Source organism: Eulemur rufifrons, chromosome 7 (assembly GCF_041146395.1).
Source record: "Eulemur rufifrons isolate Redbay chromosome 7, OSU_ERuf_1, whole genome shotgun sequence".
In the NCBI taxonomy this organism is placed as follows: domain Eukaryota; kingdom Metazoa; phylum Chordata; class Mammalia; order Primates; family Lemuridae; genus Eulemur; species Eulemur rufifrons.
The window spans coordinates 256195284-256218047 of record NC_090989.1 but is presented as its reverse complement, the minus strand read 5'-3'; the positions used below and the strand labels follow the sequence as shown (position 1 = coordinate 256218047).

The following is a 22764-nucleotide window of genomic DNA, read 5'->3' as shown; positions in this document are numbered from 1 at the left end:
ATACCTTTAGAACAGCACAAATCAATCTATTTACAGTTTGTTGTTAAAGTGTCTTTCATGGCCTTAAGAGCCACATTTGTTTTGTTTTCCACATCTTTGAATCCTGGACCCACCCCACCACCCCCACCCCTGCCCCAGATTGCAACCAGAAAAATATTTGCTAAAACATTGTTTCCCAAACAAGAGATCACAAATATATCAGGAAAGGAAGGGGAATCAAGGAGTTGTCTACAAATTTCTAAAAAATATTTTCATTTCAAAGATAATCTAAAAACAAGGATAAACATTCAGGATCCTGAGTACCCACAGTCTAAACAAACACTATTAACTAGGCTTTCACTGCTTCTTCAGCTGTGTGAAGATCTCCTTCAGGCCAAATGTCTTCATAGAACACTACATATACACAGAGCAAAAGTTTCACAGCAATTGTAATAGAAAGAGTAAAAAATATAAAGAACTTGAATCATCAGAGCATACACCAATATAGGCATGGCACATTCAAAAGCCCAAAGCCAAACAGCCAATACCATATATGCACTGTATTAATATTACACCCAAGTGTTATATATGGGTCCTATCTTTGTAGTACAATTTGCAGAAGTTCATTAGCAGTAAATGTGATTCTAAGTATGCAGTGATGTTTTTCCATTTTCATTTCCAGTAATAACTGGTTTACAAAAACATTTAATGAAGATTTCAATAATGTTAACCTTATCTTTCAGTGAACGAAATAACTGACATCTCCTTAAAACTTAATATTTGAGGAATGCTTGCTGGTAAGTGTTTTGGTTACATATGAAGTCTCATTATCCTGAACTTACCGAGAAAGCCTTCAAGTCATTTATACCATCTTACACAACATTACTGATGAGAATAGGCACTCACAGCTTTCATTATCACTGAAGTTAAAATACAGAAACAGATTTAAAATGGAATCAGACCTAAAGCTATTTTTTCTACTGTAAAACCTAAACATCATCTGTCACACTGTATAACTGTATTAATTAAAATTTTGCTTTTTTGAAGTTGTCTTGTATTTAATTTACAGATTTGGTTTATAGTGGTAAATGATTAAAAAACATAAGGGTTTTATATCTAGTTTCATGTCTATACAATTTAAGTGACATGAAAAATACATTCTGTACTTCTTTCAATGGGGTTATTTCAGTATGGTAAATTTGAAAAAAATCAGCGCTAAAGAGCTTGTCTTTACTCTTTCAATGAGTCTTTCAATAAGAAAAACAGGTCACTAGACAAATATAATATCATATAACACAAATCTTAACCAGGCAAGGATTTTTCTCTAGAAGGAATTTTGAAATTCTATTTCAACACTCTAAATCAGTATTTTGAATACAAGGTTGCTATTATGTGATATCACAAAATAGTTTATGGAAATACTAAAACAGGAATTTAAAAATTCCCATGAACACATGGGTTTTAATTGTCATTTTTTAAAAATTCACATTTATTTTCTTAATAAATGTTTCTGGCCCTTGGCTGCCCTCCCCCCTTTTATTAAACTAGGTTTTTGTATTAATTTTTTTTTTTTTTTTTTTTTTTGAGATAGAGTCTCACTCTGTTGCCCGGGCTAGAGTGAGTGCCGTGGCATCAACCTAGCTTACAGCAACCTCAAACTCCTGGGCTCAAGCGATCCTCCTGCCTCAGCCTCCCGAGTAGCTGGGACTACAGGCATGTGCCACCATGCCCGGCTAATTTTTTTTTTCTATATATATATTTTAGTTGGCCAGATAATTTCTATTTTTTTTTTTTTTTTAGTAGAGGCGGGGTCTCGCTTTTGCTCAGACTGGTCTCGAACTCCTAACCTCGAGTGATCCACCCGCCTCGGCCTCCCAGATTGCTAGGATTATAGGCGTGAGCCACTGCACCTGGCCGGGTTTTTGTATTAATTTTTAAATGCATGTACAGGGCAAAATCCTAAAAAAGGCAGATACAATGATGTCTCCTTCCTACCACCCCAAAGCCCAAGTTCCACTCTCCACTCCACACCACCAGCCCATCAACTTGACTCTTTCATTCGATTCTACGGTTACTCGCTGAGCATCCCTACATGCCAGGTACTATGTGGGCTATGAGGTGTAGGGATGGATAGGATAAGGTATTTGCTCTTAAGTAGTTCACTAGAGTAGAAAAGTAAGGCATTAAACACATAATTAAAATCCAGAGTCCCCAGAAGAATGATCAAAGTGCTTCAATTCTGCTGAGGTAAAAGAGATATCAAGAAAAGTTTCACAGGGCATTCAAGTCAGAACCTGGGGAATATGTACAATCTGCTAGCTGGATAAAGGTGAGAAAGCTATCCTGACTGGGTTTCCACCACCCCCCACCCCCCGCCCCCAGCCCCTCAATGGCAGGATTTCATCCTTAGTGGCTAGCATTTCAAGTAAGATCATCAAACTTAAATAATTTTTCAAGATGCTAACCACAATGGTTTCATTTCTTCAGCAAAATGAACATAATACCTTCCTGACCTGTTCCATCATTTCACTGAGATGATCAAATGAAATACTCTACATTAACACATTTGGAAACTGATATAAATTATTATATAAACACAGAATTATCACATATGATAAATGCCATTATTTCAAACACGTTTTTATTTGTAGGCCACCAAAGGAAAACCTCTTCCCATAGTGCCTAAAATTCCACTGTAGAATACTAGATTGACAGAACCACATGAAGATCATCTAGTTGTAATTCAGTTCTGTCATTTTATTAATGAAGAAACCAAAACTTAAGAGAACCAGAATGATTTATAATAATATTCTACCTTACAGATGGATGTGAATCCCCACTATATTATCATCATGAACACAAATGAAATATACGCAACCATTTTCTGTACTAGTAACCCTATGCTCAGAAACCCTAAACTTTAAAGACTCCCGGGTGGACCAATAATACAGCTTTGTGTTTAGACCCCTAGAGTTTGACTTTTCTGCTTGATAACAAAGATAAGAACCAAACTCTCTATTTAGTAGCTTTCTACTACTCTAGCTTTGCTTCCATGCCCCAAACTACCATTAGGCATAGTTTTCTTAATTTTGAGACACACATTTCCCCACACTTTAACACTTCTGAAATCTGGATACACCTTATAATCAAAGCCAAAAGAAAACTCCAGTCTCTAGACAGAAAGGTAAGACAGAATGAGTTGTTGGAATCTATGCATGTACAAACTTTGCTGTGCATAAAAAATATTATGAGTTGAGTGTACCTTATGAAATGCTTGGGACCAGTGTTTTGGATTTCAGATTTTTTCAGGTTCTGGAATATTTTCACATACATAATGAGATACCTTAGGAATAGGACCCAAGTCTAAATATGAAATTCATTTACATTTCATATATACCTTAAATACATGGCCTGAAGATAATTTTATACAACATTCAATAACTCTAGGAATGAAACAAAGTTTGTGTTAGGTGCTTATATGTGGAATTTCCCACTTGTGGCATCATGTCAGTGTTCAAAAGTTTTGAATTTTGGAGCATTACAAATTGCGGATTAGGGATGCTCAACCTGTATTCATTTCATCATCACTTTAATTATCTGCCTTGGTAGCTCCCCTGCAACTAACATTTAAGTTTGATCCTTATTACATTGTCTGAACAAAGATTTCAATATGATTCAGCACTACAAGGAAAAGTTACTGTGTTCACAGAAAATTGTCAGTCCCATGCCAGGAAATACAAAACTAGCAGTGACACTTCCAAATACTATGGAATAAATCAGAATTGTCAAAGCTTGCAGATGTTGCTATGATGTGAAGGACCATCAGAAACTAAACATGTAGCAAGTCAAAGGAAGTGACAACAGTAAAGAGGCAGAAGGACTCTTGGGATTATTATTTTCACTGTACCAGGGTGATAAATCCCAAATTGAGATTCTTTATAGTCAACTCCTGGTTCCAACTATAAAGGATTTCCATGGTTGCCTCATTCCAGTGTGTCTCGAGGTCACACACGGAAGCACTATTACTTCTACCTAACGCCAGAGCTATTAAGTGTTGATTCACAAGCTCATGTCTAGCTAGAGAAATGGAGTGGTAAACAGCCTATGTATAGTATATTGAACAGACATTTCTATTACTCTTCTTGGAGAAATAAAAATTAGCACCAGAAACCTTGTCTTCCCATACCTAGAGTGACAGCATCCACACAACCTATCCCTCTTTTAATGATACACTTCAATACTCTTTACTTTTTCAACCCTTCTTGGCCCCCTCCATCCTTCCGTCACCTATCTTCCCCCAGTCCAGAACTCCACTGAAACCTCTGTTTGAAATTCACTAGTAATGTCCTTCTGGTTGAATTCAACGTTCTTTTCTAAATGTTTCAGGATATGAGACACACAGTGCCACTCTTTCCTTATTTGTTCACATGACACTACACTTCCCTTACTTTGCACTCAGCCCTTTGCTACATCTCAGATCTACATCTCCAAACCTCATGGCCTTTCACCTGTGCTTGAAACTCATATTTTAACTGCCTCCAGGAAACACTCTGCTTGGCTTACCTTTCGGTGCAAAGCCAAAACCAAAATACAGCATTATCCCCTTAATACTCTTACTGGTACAGTGATAAAAAGGACCCTGGAAGGACTCTTAGGTTTCTTCTTGCTGAGACAGCTCAGCAGTTAAAAAAGAAGAGTTTCTCACCAAAGACCGAATTTGAATCTTTTCACCACTCTGACTTTATTGGTGATGACCCCTGTTTCCCTTACCCTGCCCACTACAGCACAATTTTACTTTACTTTGCAGTGAGAGTATTTCCAAATATTATAAATATGTACCAACTGGCAAGTAAAAGATCTAACAGGCACTATGCCCGCTTAGCTACAGTTAAAAGCAAGTCACAGCACTGTTGGCAAAGGTGAAGGCAAAAGTTACATGGCATAACAAATCCTTTCCCATACTCACGTCAAGCCCTTTAATCACCCAATCTATTCCTCTACTCCAGTTCTTCTGAGTAATCTGCCTTCCCCTTTTTCTCCATCCATAGATACTCATAGAGTTTTTCAGCAACAAGACTGTTGGAACAGGGCTAGCTCAAGAACTTCACTGTAGTAGCATGAGAGGCACCTACAGGAAGTATATTTTCAGTTCCAACCCAAACTGGAACACATCCAGTTTGTACATTTATATGTATGACCCTAACTAATAAATAATAACTTACTAACCATCTAATGTTCATGCTAGAAGAAACCTGAAAAGAAATATCTGATCCTAGTCCCTTATTTTACAGATGAAGAAAAAGAAATGTCCTAAGAGCTACATCAACATAAAACAGACTTATTCCACAGCATAGAAAGAAAAAAAGGACTTTTGTATAATCTCTGGTGATTACCCCAAGTAGGACAAGATGAAAAACTCAACCTTTTCTCTTTGGAAAACAAGAGCATCTGCAGGCAACATTGTGACTTGGCTACACAGACAATGAGGCTTAGCGTTGAATGTAAATGAAAGCAGATCATCCGGGCTAGGGGAATGACGTATGAAAAGAACTGTGGTAATAGAAGGAAGTGGTAACCACCCCCCAGCTGCCACTGACTTAGAGCAGAGGGGAGTAACACCTGGGCCAGCAAACAGCAAAAGACCTACGGGGGCCACAGTTGAAGAAATGAGCTGATGGTGCTGCCTAGTTCATAATTTTAAAAGCAGAGAGCAGGGCCTGAACACCTGTTCTCAGAAAAGAACAGTGTATATAACCTGCACAGGAAGAAAGAATACACCTTTAAGAGGACAGAGATGATTAGGGTGAGATTCTTGCCCTCAAGTTCACAATGCAGACAACAAACATGCTACCGATAAATGGTGACATAAAGTGCAGAGAGAGAAAGAACAGAAAAGGGAGATTTCTCTGAAAGATGACACCTAGACTAAGACTCAAGGAAGGCTGATGAAGAAAGGAAAGTCATTCCGGGGAGATGATATACAAAAACATTGTACATTTTAATATATGCAGGAATAACAGAGTTTGGCAGTTTAGATGATGTTAACAAAAACAAAACTGATAACATTCAATACTTGTTCCTGATTTTTAAAAAATCTTAGTAAACTATATAATAAAAAAATATGGAAATAATCAGCTTAAGGAAAAGGCACAAAACAAGCATTACATTTAATGATGAATGACTGACAGCATTCCCCTGAAATCACAAATAAGAAAAGGATATCTATCACTACTTCTCCTCAACACTGTATTAGAGGTCTGAGTGCAATAAATCAGAAAAAAATAAATAAAAGGAAGACAGTTGGAAAGAAAGAAATAGGTCTGTCATCATTTGCAGAGAAACAATTATGTACATAGAAAATCCAAAAGTAACCTACAAGTCAATCATTAGAATCAATTAGTAAATTTAGCAAGGTCACTCAGTATAAAAAAAAAATCAGCTTTTCTTAAACCTGCAACAAATAGAAAACAAAAATTTAAAAATATCAAAAAGAATCTAACAAGACATGTAAAACCTCTACAGTGAAAGGTTCAAAATATTACTTTTTGATAGAAATTACAAAGGAGATAAAATAAAATTAAAAATTTTATTTATAAATAAACAAACATGCCAAGTTCCTAACTGGAAGATACAATACTGCATAGATGTCAATATTCTATAAAGTGATCTATATATTCAACAAAATCAAACCAAAATCCCCACAGGTTTTTTTGGTAAGAACTGACAAGCTGATTCTAAAATTAACATGGAAAAAACAACATCCCAAGAATAACCAAAGCAATCTTGAAGAACAATGCTTTTGGAAGACCTATACTACTACATATCAAGACATGTAACATTATAATAATTAAGATAGTGTAGTAATGGCACAAGGACAGACAAATAGGCCAATGGAATAGAGAGTCCAGAAACAGACCCTCACATAGACAACTACTTGATTTATGATAAAGGTGACTCTGTAGTACACTGGGGGAAGGACGGTATTACCAATAAATGGTTCTGAATCAACTGGATATCCACATTTTAAAATGAAAATACACCTCATATCGTAATAAAAAAATCAATTATAGATGGACTGTACATCTCAATGTGAAAGGTAAAATAAGAAACCTTTTAGATGAAAACACAGGAAAACACTTTTAAGACATTTGGATCCAGAAAGATTAAACACGACTCAAAAAGTACTAATCTTAATGAGAAAATAACTGAAGTTGGACTACATTAAAAATACATTAAAGTTATCAGAAAGACACCATTCTTCTTTGTCGTTTTTCTGTTCATGTTGTCCCTTTTTTTGGATTTACTAAATATTTGTCTATTATAATAATGTATTTACAAAGAAACAATTTAGTATTTTACTGATCAAATCTATTTAAAAAAATTTTTTTTTCTATATTCCCATTGTGTTTGTATTTACTTAGTTGTTCCCTTTCTAGCTTGACTTTTCAAACATCTTGCGTTCAAATTTTCCTTTGGGTACTGCTTTAGCAAAACTCCCACTAGTTTTGGCATGTAGGGCTCCTGTTCACTTCAAGATGGTTTGTAATTATAACTGTGATTTCTTTAAGAGATCATTGAGAAGAGTAATCTTAAATTTTCAAGTAGACATATTATTTTGTCTTTTTAAAAAATTATCGTTAATTTCTAATTTGAGTGTTCTTTGTGAACCTCCATATAGTCAATTTTCTGGGAAACTCAAGAAATACTTTGAAAGAATGCTGTGCATGATCACAAAAGTGGAATACATTAAATCTTTGTTATTGTTATTCAAATCTTGCTTTCTTAATCTATGAACCATGATTTTTATCAATTTCTTCTTGTATTTTTAACAGTTTTGGTCTTATATATTTTGAGGCTATTTTATTTGCTGCATAAAGATCTGTGACCTGTCTTGAGGAATGGTATCTCTTATCAATATAAAATACACTTCTTTCTTCCGTTTAATGTTTTGTAGCTTGAATTTTGTCAGGTATTAATCTTACCATACGTACCTTTTTGTTGTTGTTAGATTTGCCTTTTTCTAATCCATTATTTTCAAACTTTAGGTGTCATTTTAAATGTCTCTTAGAAAAAAATAGCTAGATTTGCAGGGCTGTGTGTGTGTATTAATCCAGTCTAAGAGTCTATTTTCCAACAGGGGAACTTAACCCTTCAGATTTACTAAGCATTCATAGACTTATGGCTGCCATGTAATTACCTTTTTTTCTTTTTAATTTAGACTTTATTTTTATCAAAGTTATACAGTATAGAGTTTATAGTGTCAAATAGTTCTACAAGGCTGCTACCATTTAAAAAAAAAAACAAAAAAAAAACGCAGCAGCTCCCCAACATCCAACTCTTCCATTTCCTGCTCCACAGAAGCAAACATGTTTTACTCTGAATTGATTCTCTTGGTATTTAATGGCTTTAGTATGTTACTCCTACTCCTATGCAGAAGAAAGAAAAAAATTACTGAACCTAACCAAAAGATAGTTGGTCAGAAATCTTGCAGACCTGGTGAGCCACACATGTAGTTACACTAGCTCTAATGTTCTTGACTTCCCACCAGAAATGTTCATCTCCCTTGTCAAACAAAATGTCAATGCATGCAGTTCAATTCTGGTTGCAGTCTCCTTGAAGAACATAGCTGAATTTGACCAAGCAAGGATAGAAAAATCAGCCAAAATAGAAGAGCTTTTTTTTTTATTTCTATAATATTTATATTTTTTATACTATTTATTTCTAACCATTGAATTGTGGACTCCCTTGGGGCATGAAGATGCAAGCATCTAGTGTTGACTCCTTTCAGGGGAACACTTGCCCTTTGAGACTAGACTATGTATATATGAAAAATGAAGCTTGGGATCCACTGTAACCAAGCTAATAAAGTTTTCAGAACTCAAAATCTAGACGTCCAGAGACCTGGCACCACGAATATGGGTTTCCAAGTGCTGATAGCATTGATACTAGCATCTTGGTTACTGAAGAAGGCCTCTAGTAGGGGGTTGGTTATTAAAAGATAACGGCTCTAGTAGGGGGTTGGTTATTAAAAGATAAGGGTCTGTCGGGGTCAGAGGTATAAGGGTCTTTGTATCCCTTAGGGAATTAAAGATACAACATAGATGACTATCTTGCAGAATTATGACATCTATATACAAGTCAATAATTACAAGGCTCTAGCAATGGTTTATAATGGTTCATAGGTTCATTATACCCATTTCTTCCCTGAGACTTTTTCCCTGCCAGTTATAGGGACTCTAAGCTAAATTAGATGCAAATACCTAATTGCTTAGGGCAACTACAGTATTTCCTCAGGGACACGCCATCTGTTTGCAATGCACAGCTAATTCTGAGCCTGTTGATCCTTGCTCAGTACCCCCTAAGATTTCTGCCTGATGCCTAAAATCCTTTGAAACTCCTCCCTCTTTTCCCTTCTCCCATCATAAGGCAAGGGCAGACTGGATCTGACAAAACTTAAATGATAGATGAGATATAGCTAAAATATTTATGTGGCCTTTTTTTTTTTTTAAGAATAAAGAGGAAGAAACAACTGTAATCATAGGGAGAAAGAGTATGTGAGAACATAAAGACTGAAGCTTATATACATACATCAAAATAAGAAAAGAACAAAAGTAAAATGCACCATGGAAAAGACGAAAGCAAAATGGAAAGGAAAAAAATAGAGACTTGGTTCACAGGAAAGTAATCTACAGCACAGTGTTAATTTACCAATGCTTTGGTGGGAATGGCAATCAAAAATTATCTTTCCTCATTGAGAAACATGAGCAAACTCTGGGGCCTGGTTTGTAATTTTTTTCCAAATGTAAAATGAGATAAAATAACTAAAATACTTTAACTTGCTTATTTTAGTAAACTAATTATATATAATTATTGTTGAAGGAAATCTACAATACACAATCTTGGTGTTTTTATTTAAATCTATTACACATTGAATAACAAAATTAAAATGTCAGTTTTTCAATTGGAGAAAGTACTCAAATCAACAGCCATGTGCTAAACAAAGAGACTCAATTAGAGCACATTAGAGTTCGATTTGGGAATGAATACATCGAGCAAAAAAAAGCAACCCATACATATATCATTTGCATGCGAGTGCACATGTGTACGTGTGTGTACACAAATGGAAAGCCAGTTACTGCTTTTCTTCCTCTCTATTCCTTTTCAAGCTAAACTATATCCACCATGTTAAGTGCTCCCAAATATGTATATTAGTCCTGGTTTCCAGAGGAAAAAGTCATTTGTTTTTGCTTTTTCCCGTAGGAGCTATTTGTATTTCAATGCATATTTAAGGAAATTATATTGTAGAAATGTAACAGGATGCTTGAACAAGGTGTCCTAGAACTATAAATACACACTATTATGTAATCAGTGAGGTTCACACCTAGGAAATCTAGGTGGAATGGTTATCCTGAAGCAATGTACAAAAATAAAGAGGTTTAGTCCTGTTGAAAACAAGAAAACACTGGAACAGACAGACCTTTAGCCAAGCATCTGCCAAATAAGAGAACAAAGTGAATCCCGTACAAATCATGTACAGTGATAAACCCAAGCTGTTCACTTTGTAGACCCTTATACAAAGACTTCTATAATAGGTTCTGCTCAAGAACAGGGAGAAGCTTGTTTTTCCCAATGAAATTACAATGTTCTAATTAAAGAATGCCCCCATGCTAATGTATGTGCATATCTTTTATATGACTATTGGGATTATTGTGAGACCAGTACAGTAGGACCACACCCTCTGGGTAAGTGCGGTCTCTCCTAAAGTAATCATTTCCAACGTCCATCACCCAGAAATGAGGCAGCTCTTCTAAAAAGAAACCCAAGCAAAGACATTCTCTGGATCTTGCTGACTTAGACCTGTTTAAAGAAAGGTAAATGTCTGGCTCTTTTGTAAATGTCTGGCTCTGTTCACCTTTGGTGGCAATACTCAGATGAAGTCTGCCAAATGGAGACAGGCCAAAAGATAAGGACATGAGAAAAATGTCTTTGTAAGCCAGACTGAATAGGTTCATGTTGCTCTCTATTCGTTATCCTCTAGCTTTTAGCAAAGCTTGATTTAAATGTCCTAGCCTTTCCTCAGCTATTCCATTGGCATTAGGGAAACACTAGTGTGTCCATACTTGGATCAGAGGCTTAAAGTGGAGAAGAAAGATGGCAGCAGCAGTACTAAATTGAACCCTCAATGTGTATTAAAGTGAAAGCCTGAGAACAAGAATCATAACTGTCAGGTATAGCAACAACCTCTTACCACTTGGAGATTCTCCTTGCCTTGCCGTCTTGGTGTTTGGGGCTCCATTTTTGTTAAGGAAGGTGGCAGTCTCCCCATGAATTCTCAATAATAGGCAATGAGATCTACGCAAATTATCAGGCTTGCTTATTTGCCCCTGCTACTAGAAAACTCAGAGCTAAGTATTGTGCTCAATTGCTAAAGCTCTCCTCAGCTAAGTTTATGGGTAACTGTTCTCTTTCTTTTCCCTTTTTACTTACTGATTCTTATCTTTTATGATCATTAGTTTTGGTTTTACTGAATTTGTTTTTATTTCAAGCTTCCTAAATCCTTTTTAGAAAATGCCCAGAATACAAGCCAATCAATGAATAAACTTTTCTAATACAATAAGTAAGTTACAAGATAGTGTCCACCTTGAAGCCATGAATCCTAGAGAGGTTTAGACCTTATTGTTGGCTAAAAACAGTAAGCAAGGAAGCCTGGACTACACCTAAAAGTACAGAATTCTAGAGTGGAAACAGAGCTTAAAGATAATTAAGTCCAACCTCCCACCTAATGCAACAAATTCCTTCTACAATTTCTCAGAAAGTTATCCAGCCTCTGCCTGAATATTTCCAGTGACAGGGAACATACTACTTTTACAATGTCCCATTTCATGACAGCTACAGTAGATAGGAAGTTCTTCCTTATATTGAGCTGAACTCTGTATTTCAGCCTACCAATTAATTCTAGTTCTTCATTACATAGACATGTATTTTTTCTTCCAAAAGACATTCTTTTGCTCATTTAAACATATAACAATTCCCATTTATTGAATGTCTACTGATGTCAGGCTGTGTGCTAGGTATTTTATAAACACTACTGTACACTATCTTCACAACCATCATGTAAGTTGGAAATCATTATCCTTTGAAAAGTGAATCCCAGGGAGATACACTGATTGGAATCTAATTCCAGACAAATAATGTCAGGGCTTTTATATACCTATTTCCTATACAAAAAGATTTTATTAAATTTCTGGCAACCAAGTCACATGAATTGAATCTGCCTTCATAACTGGAAGAAAAATAAACTTAAGTTGGATCAATCCAAACAGAAAAATAAAGATGGCCTAGAGATACAACTGCATGAGTGATTCATAGAGAAAAACAGCATGAAAAGCATATGGCAAGACAGCCATCAGGGAACTCCAGGAGATAGCAAAGGTGACACCTGTAACATGAGCAAACATGACATAAGGCCAGAGGTGTAAACCCAGGCCCCAAACAGGAAACTTCCTCTCTTCTACCTGAGCCAGGAACCAGAGCAGTTTCCCAAAACATCAAACATATTACTGCAGAAAAAGTAGAATGCCTGAAGGCTAACTTCAACCATAACATTATATACAATTCTGAATATATATTTCTTTGGTTTTAGGGAGGTGAGGGTAAAAACACAAAGCATGGACCTGAAACATAGGAGGGAAAAATATCCCAGTGAACTGAGCAAGACTCTAGATCCAAGCTAAGACTTCAGGGTCAGAATAAAAACTCCAGTTACAGTGGCTTTTTAGGCCACTGAAATCCAAAAAAGGGGGTGGAGGGTGGGAGACGGAGAGGAACAATGAGAATACGAAGTGAAGTGGAAATGCTAATAGACATTTCTTTGCCTAAGGTTCTCTTCTATTTCCGACCAAGTTCCAGTTTTTTATCTTTGCTGCCTACCGAACAATTTCATTTAGCTACCTTTACCTCAAACTCAACGTGCTCAAACCAGAATTCATTTCCCCTTAATCTTTCTCTTGCCAAATTCCTTATGAGTTAAAGGCATTATCCAGGTGTAAAAAGCTTGGAGTCATTCTTTTTTTTCTTTCATGGAGGCATTCTTAATTTCTGTATTCCACCTTTTTACAGCTAAAACCTACCTCCATTAGACAAATATTTATTGAGTATCTATGATGCACCAGGCACTTTCTATGCACTTGAGATACATTAGTGAACAAAACAAAGATAACCATTTTCACAAAGCTTATGTTCTGGTAGGAAGGAGGAGACAATAAACCTAGTACATAAATACACATGATAAGTAAATACAGTATGTTAGAAGGTAGTAAGTATTAAAGAAAAGAAAAACACAGTAGAATGATGACAATCTCTTAAAAGGTGGTCAGGGTAAGCCTCACTGAGAACAAGTCACATTTGAGCAAAGACTTGCAAGAGGTGCAGGAGGAAGCCACACAATTATGTGGGTGAAGAACACACAGGCAAGGGCCACACAAAGGCCCCACGACTAATTCCTCTGATTTCTTTGAAATGTCAAAGAGCCACCCTTCTACTCCATTCCCAACGCCATCAAGCCAACTCCAAAATCTCCCTAGGTAACCATCCTGCTCCATTTCTTCTGTGGTACAGTGAGACATTCTTTTTCCATATTAAGACCACAGCGTAATTTTCAAGGTTCATAATTCTCTGAGCCCACCTTTTACATCATGAACTTCCACTCCTCTCCTTAAAATTCCTGACACTTAGCATGCTCCTTCTCCACATATGCCATCCTTTTCAGCCTAGAAGTGTGTCCTTTCCAGCCCTCACTGATTCTAAACTCTATCCAGCCTGCAAGGCATGGAGAGATCAAGTTCTACCACCTCTGTAAAGTAGTCTGGAGGTTGCTATTATTTAGTCTGTATTCATCATATTTCCTCAACATCATATTTCTTAAAAGCAAGTCTGCCTCTTAGTTTTCCTATACTTCCCATCATGTTGATCACTACTAAATACTCACTAAGAATAAACGAGCTATTTCTTCTACAAGCTGAAGCTCTTTGTCAACTTAGAAACTTTTATTAGTTAACTTTTATTAGCTTCGATAAACCGCTGAAATAGAATGAAGAATGGCTTATTATACTAAAAAAAAATGTGTGAGATAAGCCAAAATGTTAATGATGGCTGGTGATAGCTTTTTTCTTCAATTCAAATTTTCAGTTATTTTTAGTCCTATGCTTATGTTACTTTTAGAAGGATCTGATATGACTATATACAAATTAATACAAATAGTAAGTGATCAACTATCTTGAATTCATTAGTGAGATTCAAATTATCTTAAAAAATAATGTTAAAGCAAGAATGCAAGTATTGAGTAACCTAGAGTTGCAAAGACATAGTCAAACAGGGCCAGGCACATGCCTCATTCCTGTTAATCCTAGCACTCTGGGAGGCCCAGGAGGGAGACCAGCCTGAGCAAGAGGGAGATCCTGTCTCTACTAAAAATAGAAAAAATTAGCCTGGCATAGTGGCGCACGCCTGTAGCCCCAGCTACTCGGGAGGCTGAGGCAGGAGGATCACTTGAGCCCAGGAGTTTGAGGTTGCTGTGAGCTAGGCTGACGCCACGGCATTCTAGCCCAGGGAACAGAACAAGACTCTGTCTCAAAGAAAAAAAAAGAAAAAGAAAAAGTCAAACTGTAATTACGACAAGCTGAAGCAAATTCTTATGGTTTAAAACAAAATGAAAACTTTCCTGCTGATATGAGTCTTAACAATTTACTGTATATGAAAGCAGCATGATATATGTAACCCCATTGTAAGTCGAGGAGCATTTGTATAGGAAAGAGCTAATACCCTGGAGTGCTCAAATACAGGCTCCACCATTCATTAATAACACAACCTCAGTTTCCTGGTCTATAAATTGGGAACAAAGAAGCTCTTCTTTCATAGATACAAACTAGGTTCCTATCTGAGCAAAATCCTGTCAACTCTGCCTACCCAGGCAGATGGGGTTAATGGTAAGACACGATCATTTGAATCTTAGTGGTTGGACTACTGTTAGTCTACATCTGTTCTATTTGAAGCAGTGTCCTCCTTTTATAAATGTATTTATGATTAAAGGATTAAAGACAAAATACATCTTTGGATAATGTTTAAGAAAGTTGAAAAGTATCTTAGATTAGAATCAATGTCATCAAAACCTATAGTTACCTTCTGAGCACTGGTCCCTGGGAACAAATGGACTTTAAACAATTTTCTGGAAATTAATCAGCAAATAAGGAAGAAGTTTTTGTACTACTGCACAACTACTGTCCAGGGTTGGTTATGAGAATTAAATGAGACAAAGCAGGTAAAATGCCTGGCACATTCCTATAATATATTCCTTCAAAAAATGTCAAAGCAACCTACGTATATACCCTGCAAGTTATAATTTTTAAAAAAGTCAGAAATCATTCTTTCTAATGCATATTGCTCTCAGACTGCAAAATGAGGGAGCAGCTTTACAAAAGGCCAGATCTGATCCAATATTATAAAATTGTACGCATAAAACCAGACTTACTCTACTACTGCTTGAGAAAGTGATGTGTAAAGCAAAAAACTCAACCTTCTTTATACTGAAGAAGGGTAGCCACGAGAAACCTACCTGCATTATTTGAGCTGAAAGCAAACCAAACAGCTAAAATTGAATCTAACTCAGAGTAGCAGAAAATTTTCATGTTTATGGAGACTTGGATTTGACGTTGAAAAAATTCAGTTAAGAGAGCCATTAAATATTATCCTAACTATTGGAGTTAGGCTAAGTCAAAATAGACCATAAATTCTGAGATGACTACAAAAGTTTCCTTGAGCCTATGGGACAAAGCATAAAAATCCCTGAGAAACATGCCAGCATCTGCCCTCAATTCCAGAAGCAAAGATGTGACCCAATCACATGATATCAAACCACTGTCCATCTGTTCAGAGAACTCTGTATTACGTAAGCCATGACCAAGGAAGAACAGCAAAAGGCATGTGGTTTGTCAACGTTGGCAGGGGGCTCTGTGGTTTGAAGAGACACGTTCTCATTATAAAAGGGCCATCCCTAGGATAATAGCATTTTCAAAACTCACTTCATTACACATGAGCATATTTGATGCAACATAGTGGTACTACAAGAATCATGTTGAGTCCAGATAACTGTTTCAACTAGGCCTAGAACCTTTCAACAGGGGTTTTCCCCACATGATCAGCCCTCCTCAGGGAATAAGATTTAACATCTTTTTGATTATTTTGATCTTGTCAGTTCCCCATTTAATTTCAATAACAAAGTAGATCATCTTTTCATAAATTCTGTGAAGTTCAAGACCAACCTCACTTAGGTAAGTAAGTCACTCCATTACTCCATTCATTAATCCTATTCCTCCCCTACCTCCAAGTACTTCACATTGTAAAGCACTGTATGGGACACAAGATTTGGAATCAGAAAATCAAAGTTCCTGTCTCTGTTCTGCCCCTGTGCGACCCGAAGAAATTCACATAATCTGAGTTGTGTTTTTCCATCTGTAAATTGAAGTGATAATACACTTGTAACTTTCACTGTTTGAATGCCTATACCAAGTCGGGCGAGCAGTCCATAATGTCATTCTCCCTCATTCATCCTGTTTAGATTACCTTTCTGTTTTATTTCTAGCCACATATTATGGCATTTTTAGGATTAAGGGGGAAAAAAGATAGAGGTTAATACATCCAAATCCCACAGCACAGAATAAGGAACCTAACTCTCAGTCAATAAAGGCTTTGTTTCCTGCCCTTGGGTAGGCCATAGGACAGTTGGGGATACAACTTAAAGAGAACTTTAACACTCATCAAATCCCCCTCTCTGCCCATCTGAATTCTAGCCACCCTCCAAAGTCAGTTTAAGTCCTAAAATGTCCAGGAAGCCTCCCCCAATCACTTCAGCCTACACTAATCATTTTCCCCTTTCAATATTAATGCCTCTCTACAAGGAAGATATTAAAAATATTTAGCAACTGGCACTACAAGGGTATCAACCAATTAGAAAGGATGTTTAACCAAAATGCACATGGTCCAGTGTGAATTGCTGGTTGATCATCAGTCCTACTTATTACTAGTAATACAAAATATTAATAGCAACCTCAAACTCAAATACAACTTTCTCATTTGATCTTCACAATCTTACAAATTAGGCAAAGTAGGCATCACCCATGTTTTCTGCATAACTGGAGGTGAAGTTGGGACTAATAACCAATTGCTTTCACCACACAACTTTTCCAGATTATATACACAGAATTATAAATTAATACTGCATAAACTGAACTTACATATAACAGTATAAATACTAAAGGAATGCTCAAGCAAATGGAATTCATTTAATCAACAAGCATTTATGTGGAATAGAATGTAAAACACAGTGCTGGATTCTGAGATCATACCATAAAGGAAAGAGAAGGTATGAACCTTGTCGTCTGGGTACCTATATTTGAGTGCAGTTAAGTAGCAGTGCAAGATAGTAGAACAGAAAACACAAATTTTAAGTGCTGTACAGTTCAGGGAAACAGACAGTTCAAGGAGAACTAAACCAGTACAGAAGTTGGGACTGAGAACTTCTCTCCCCACACCCCCCCCAAAAGGGGCAAAATTAAATGTGTAGTGTAAAAGCTGAACAGTGTGTGAAAACAGAAATCACTGGAATTGAGGATTTGCAGTAGGGAGAAATGAGATCCCTGGATGGATACTCAGAGATGGCCCTAATCATAGGCCTCAAGCGTTGCTCTAAGTGCTGAATACAAATGGGAAATCTTGTAAATCTTTATGGGGATGGCTGAGGGAGATTAGTTTGACAGTAACCCATAGAAAAGCCTAGATGACAGAAACAGAAGAAAGCAACTAGATTTGGGGGATGACAGGCAGGACTAAACTGAAGGCTGCATACTAAGAAAGGAGGAGACATTCAACAGGCATTAATATAAAAGAAGAGCTGGATTTTTAGGAATGCTTTCAAAGCAAAAAAAAGTTATGAAATGGCAGAAAGGAAGCAAACAGCAGTCTCACATGGAATATATATGCAGGCATAGTGGTACTAAACTGTACTAGACTGTACTAGAGACAAGGAACAATTTCCACAGAGAAATCTATGCTGGAGAGAGCAGAAGCTGGCGGAGAACTATAAAACTGATACCCAGGCAGTAAGAAACAATTCCAAGTCTTTAAAACAAAGCCAAATTATAGAGGGGGGGAAAAAAGCATTTGAGCTTCTTCAGAGAGTATTAAAAAATAGACTGAAACATCATCATGACCAACAGGGCAGGCAGACAAGCTGAGGCAGTCTGGGCTTAGAGTAGTAACGAGCATCTGGACCAGCTTTGCACTGTATTTGTGCCCAGGGAGACAGTAAACTCCCCCAGGGCATGGACTGAGCAATGTTCTGTATATCCAATTAAGTTCACTACAGTTACTTGAATACATGAACATTTCTTGTGCTACCCTAGGTAGAAAAGAACTGTTATTCAAGTTAATAGTGGTGTGGAAATGTTACTTATATTTGATGCATAACTATATTGATTCTCCACCTGTCCACAGTTATCTAGCCGCTTTCCTTAGGCCAATGTCAAAAATCCATTGTTTCCTCTAATGCAGGCCTACCTGAAGGGAGTCAGAAATGTGCTAGGGGTCAGAATGAAGCCAACCTGACACTCAAATTGTGAGGGTAAAATCTAAAAGTGAGTAATGATGATCAATTATTCATCAGAACGACTAAGAAAGAAAAACAGGCTATGCCAGATAGTTTGGTGTATATATATATGGTGTATAGGATTTGGAAAGAGAGCCTTAAGTGGAAACCCTAACTTCAGCACTCAATAATTGAGTACTTAACCTCTCTGTACCTCAGTTTTCACATCTATAAAATGGGACAAAGGCCACCAGCCCTGAGGGTTTAGTTGTGCAATTAAATAATGTACTTTGGTGCACTTCATGCATTTATATCATAGTACGCTCTTAACAGACAGTAGTTATAAGGACTAATTGTAATTGGCACTCTCAGTCTTGAGTTTTAATTTTTTTTTCAACATATGTTGTCCAACTCTAGAAACAAAAATGTACTTTTACTGTATTTTAGTTGCTAACAGTGAGGCTACATATTTTAGTTTCTAATAATTAAGTTTAGTTGCTAATAAAGTTTTTCACTCCACCCCTCACTAAGGTAGATGACAACCACCTACCCCCAGTCTGACCTAATATTTTGGAAAACAGAGCAAACGTTCTCCCTTGAAAATCAGCTACACAGGCGTCTGATCCAAACTACTGTCACTCAAGAAAAGGAACGACACAAGCGATGTTCCTTCGAGGAAATAAAAGCGTTCGATCAGTTCACAAGAGTCATTCCCAAAAATTCCAAACCCCGCAGAGTGAGCAAACGTTCAAGTTTCTACTACGAAAACAATCCACAGCCTTCTGGTTACTGGATTCACTTCAACACTTCCAGACGCAGGGAAGAAGAAACATTCCGCGCATCTTGGTGCTTTCTTCTCACACAAAGCTTCGCAGCTCCCTTCCAAAGCCACCCTGGCTGGAAAAGCAGCCCCTTCGGGGACAGAGCCGAAGTCCAGGGCAGCCTGCTGACCCCGGGGTCTCCACCACACGTCGCCCCCTCCCACCGCTCCGGGAAGCCCTCGAGGCTCAGAGCTCACAGCCGGCCCGGGAAGCTGCCTCCAACCCCAACCCCGCCCGGCGGCCTCGGGCAAAGACTCTCTCGGGGCGGGGGTGCCCAAAACAGGCCACGCCGTGCCCCGGGGACGGGAGCAGCCCCGGATCTGCCAGTCCCAGCCAGCCTCACCCCCTCCGCCCCTTGGCCCTCGCGCACTCACTCATACCCCGAGGAGCAGCCCCCGACCTCGGACGACTCCGCCCCACGCCACCTCCCCCGGGAAGCTCCGCGCCGGACGGCCTCGGGCAGCCGGGCATGTCCACCCGCGCCCAGACACACGCCCCCGCCCCGCCTCCGCTCCCCGCCTGCGGCTAGCGTGGCGGCGGCCGGGCCGCGCGGAGCCACGAAAGCCCAGCCCGGGCCCCGGCGCCGCCACCTGCGCCCCCGGCCCCGCGCCATGTTTGAGAAAGAGCAGGAGCGAGCCAGAGGCCCGGGCCGCGCGCCCCGCAGTCGCCTGCCCGCCCGACGCGCCACAGCTCACCCGTCGCCCCCGGGAGCAGCGTCCCCGCCGCCGCCAGCACGAGGAGGAGCAGCCGGGGACGCGGAGCAGCGGCCGCTGCTTCCATGGTCCCGCCGCCACCGCCTGTGGCCCGGCCCGGCCCGGCCGCCGCCTCGCCTCAGCAAGCCTCGCCTCGCCCCACCTCCCCGCCGCCGCGGCGGCCTCACTCCGGCCCTTTGTAACTGCTCCGGGGACGCGCGTCCATTGGCTGCCGGGCTCCCGCCGGCCCCGCCTCCCCGCCGCCTGCTGGAGGCCGAGCGGGACCCCGCCGGGAGCCCCGCCTGCGGGCCCGCCGGGCAGCCAATCCGCAGCCGCGGGCGCCGGCCGCTGGCCACGCCCCCGCCCCCGGGGGCCGTGCCTCCAGACCCCTGCCCCAGGCGGAGCGGCTCGGGGCTCCGGGAGGCCGGGAGGGGGCAGGGTCTAGCCAGCCACGGCGCGGCCGAGCCTCTGCCCCCGGGGCCGGGCTGAGCGATGGGTGTGTCTGTGTGAGTCGCTTTCGGAAAAAGGCTGTGGCCGCTTGACGCTCTTTTCTTCTAGCCTCCTTAGGCACCAAAATGTGGTACTGACCCAGCCCCACCGTGACCCACACTCAGCCCTGCGCCCGCTATCCCCGAAGCGTGCCACCTGGATCCGCAGCATCGTCAAGCCCCTGCGTCCACTTCACCTTCCTCTCCCCACATCCACACCTCAACTTTCATCATCCCTTCCCGAGATCCTTCCTCAGTGCCTTTCACGTGCGACTCGGTCTCCTCTTTCCTCCCGCTCTCAGCGCCCACCTCCAAATTCCCAGGGAGTCCTCAGACCCCAGACCCTGGGCTCAAGCACAGCCCAGAAAGCCTCCCGCCGCCTTCCGGAACAGAGCCAGAGTGGGGATCCAAGCCGCTCTCTCCCTCTTCCCCCTTCCTGAACCAGGTTGGAAAGGAAGGGTCCCCACTCCCACCCCTCAAAGGAAAGGGATTCCCTTTCTTAGCACCCAGCTCCTCGGGGCGGAGGGGGAGCAGTCATCGTTACTTTGCGCTGTCTCTGACACGCCTGTACGATAATTCTGAGGTGTCACTAAAAACGCAAATAAACTTAACTACATTTTCATTCTGAACTCCTAATTTACTGTGAGACGCTCCACCCACCTTTCCTCTGAGACGCCAAAATGAGCTCCAGATTTGTAATTCTTCCTGTCAGACTAGTCCTTTCTTCAGACACAAACACAGCCAAGGAGGCTGTTGCATAGAGCGGAGAACACTTTTTCCACAGAACCTTTTAAGGAGAAAATTTTATTTTCTGTGTGATTTGAACTTGGAATTAAATAAACCTTGAATAGCAGGAATCAGAACCAGCCTCTAGTATCAATTTACGAGTTACTTTAGAGCCCCCTCGGTGAGCATCTTCCCCACCTGTGAAGACTTCCTTCCAGGAGCCGTAAAGGGGAAAGCCAGGGTGTTGGAGTGGGAGCCGAGACCGGCTCTGTTCCCCTCCTGGCTGGGACACTTAAGCAAGTCAGCTGACCTCTCTGAGCCTGCCACAGGCTCAGAGAGGCCTGCAGCTTGCTCTCTGGGTCCAGCATCGCCTGCAACAGGCTCTCCTCTTGCTCAGGCCCATCAAGTCCAGAGAGACTGCTCCAGGCCCCCTTTGTCCTCTGGCTCCACTTCTTCAATGGAGACGTCGTGGGTCTTGTGACACCTGAGGTCTCTAGACTGCCTTTTTGCTGCTCTCACAATGTCTTGCAGAAGGCAAGAGCTAGTGAGATTTTTATTGTATGAATGAATGAATGATTCATCTCAGAAAGTGACTGTTGTTCTCTGGCCATTAGCTTCCTCATTTCTAAAATGTAAATAATAACAGTACCTACCCCATTTATAAATAAAAGGGATTGAATCACATGTCTTGGGCCTCGTAAATGATGTAATGTGTCTGGTACAGTGTCTGGAACATAGTAAATATTTAGTTGATGCTATTTCCTTTGCCCATCCTCTTCCAGCTCTGTATGATTCTAATCAGCATTTATGTTCATGTTAATCCGTGTCTTTGCCTTGCAGAGCCTAGGTTAATCAGTGTTAGTTGTCTTCTATGACACACCTCCAGTCGTTAACATTTTCCATGGAAATGAATGTGTTCAGTAGGAAACGAGGAACAGGAAGGAGCAGCAGACTATTTTTAAATTTTTTCTTCCTGATATTAGGAGGAAATTTCCATGAGCCACAGAGCCATAAATAAACTACATAAGAAGGGCACAATAAATTATAAGTTTACAATCATGCTTCCCAACCTTTAAAGTGTCTCCAAATTACTTGGGGAGCTTTTAATAATGCAGATTCTTGGGTCTTGGTGCTAGAGGATCTGTTTCAGTTCACATGGAAAAGGTATAGGAATCTGCATTTGTAATAAATGCCCCAGGAGATTCTGCTTCCGGTGGCAGTAGGCCCACTTCAGAAGACACTGGTTCACTTAAAATTCAGTACATAAAAATGCATAAGCTTATCTGCCTTTTGAAAAAGGATAGGCAGAGGAAAGAAGCCTCTAGCCTCGGAGGCCTGCAGAGCCTAGGTGGACGTCAGGCTCTGCCACTCACTAGATGTGGGTCTGTGAACACTACTTGATCTCTCTGAGAATTAGCATC

General features: G+C 39.9%; 1 protein-coding gene across 21 annotated transcripts in view; it reads right to left on the bottom strand.

Moving 5' to 3' along the window:
- Positions 1–21698, bottom strand: part of TGFBR1 (transforming growth factor beta receptor 1) — a 48306-nt gene extending 26608 nt beyond the window's left edge. For 11 of the 21 annotated variants that reach the window (XR_011234122.1, XR_011234123.1, XM_069476618.1 and 8 more), the window contains exon 1: positions 20133–20304. Coding sequence is in view for 9 of the 21 variants with exons in the window: in XM_069476618.1 (XP_069332719.1) it covers positions 20133–20217 (85 nt within the window). In the remaining 12 variants the exon portion in view is untranslated. Of the gene's footprint in view, positions 1–5598; positions 5735–14799; positions 14860–20132; positions 20335–20688; positions 20722–21277; positions 21333–21635 lie in introns of those variants that run through there. The other 10 variants (XM_069476623.1, XM_069476626.1, XM_069476624.1 and 7 more) reach the window with 7 other exon arrangements.
- Between the last annotated feature and the right edge of the window lie 1066 nt (positions 21699–22764).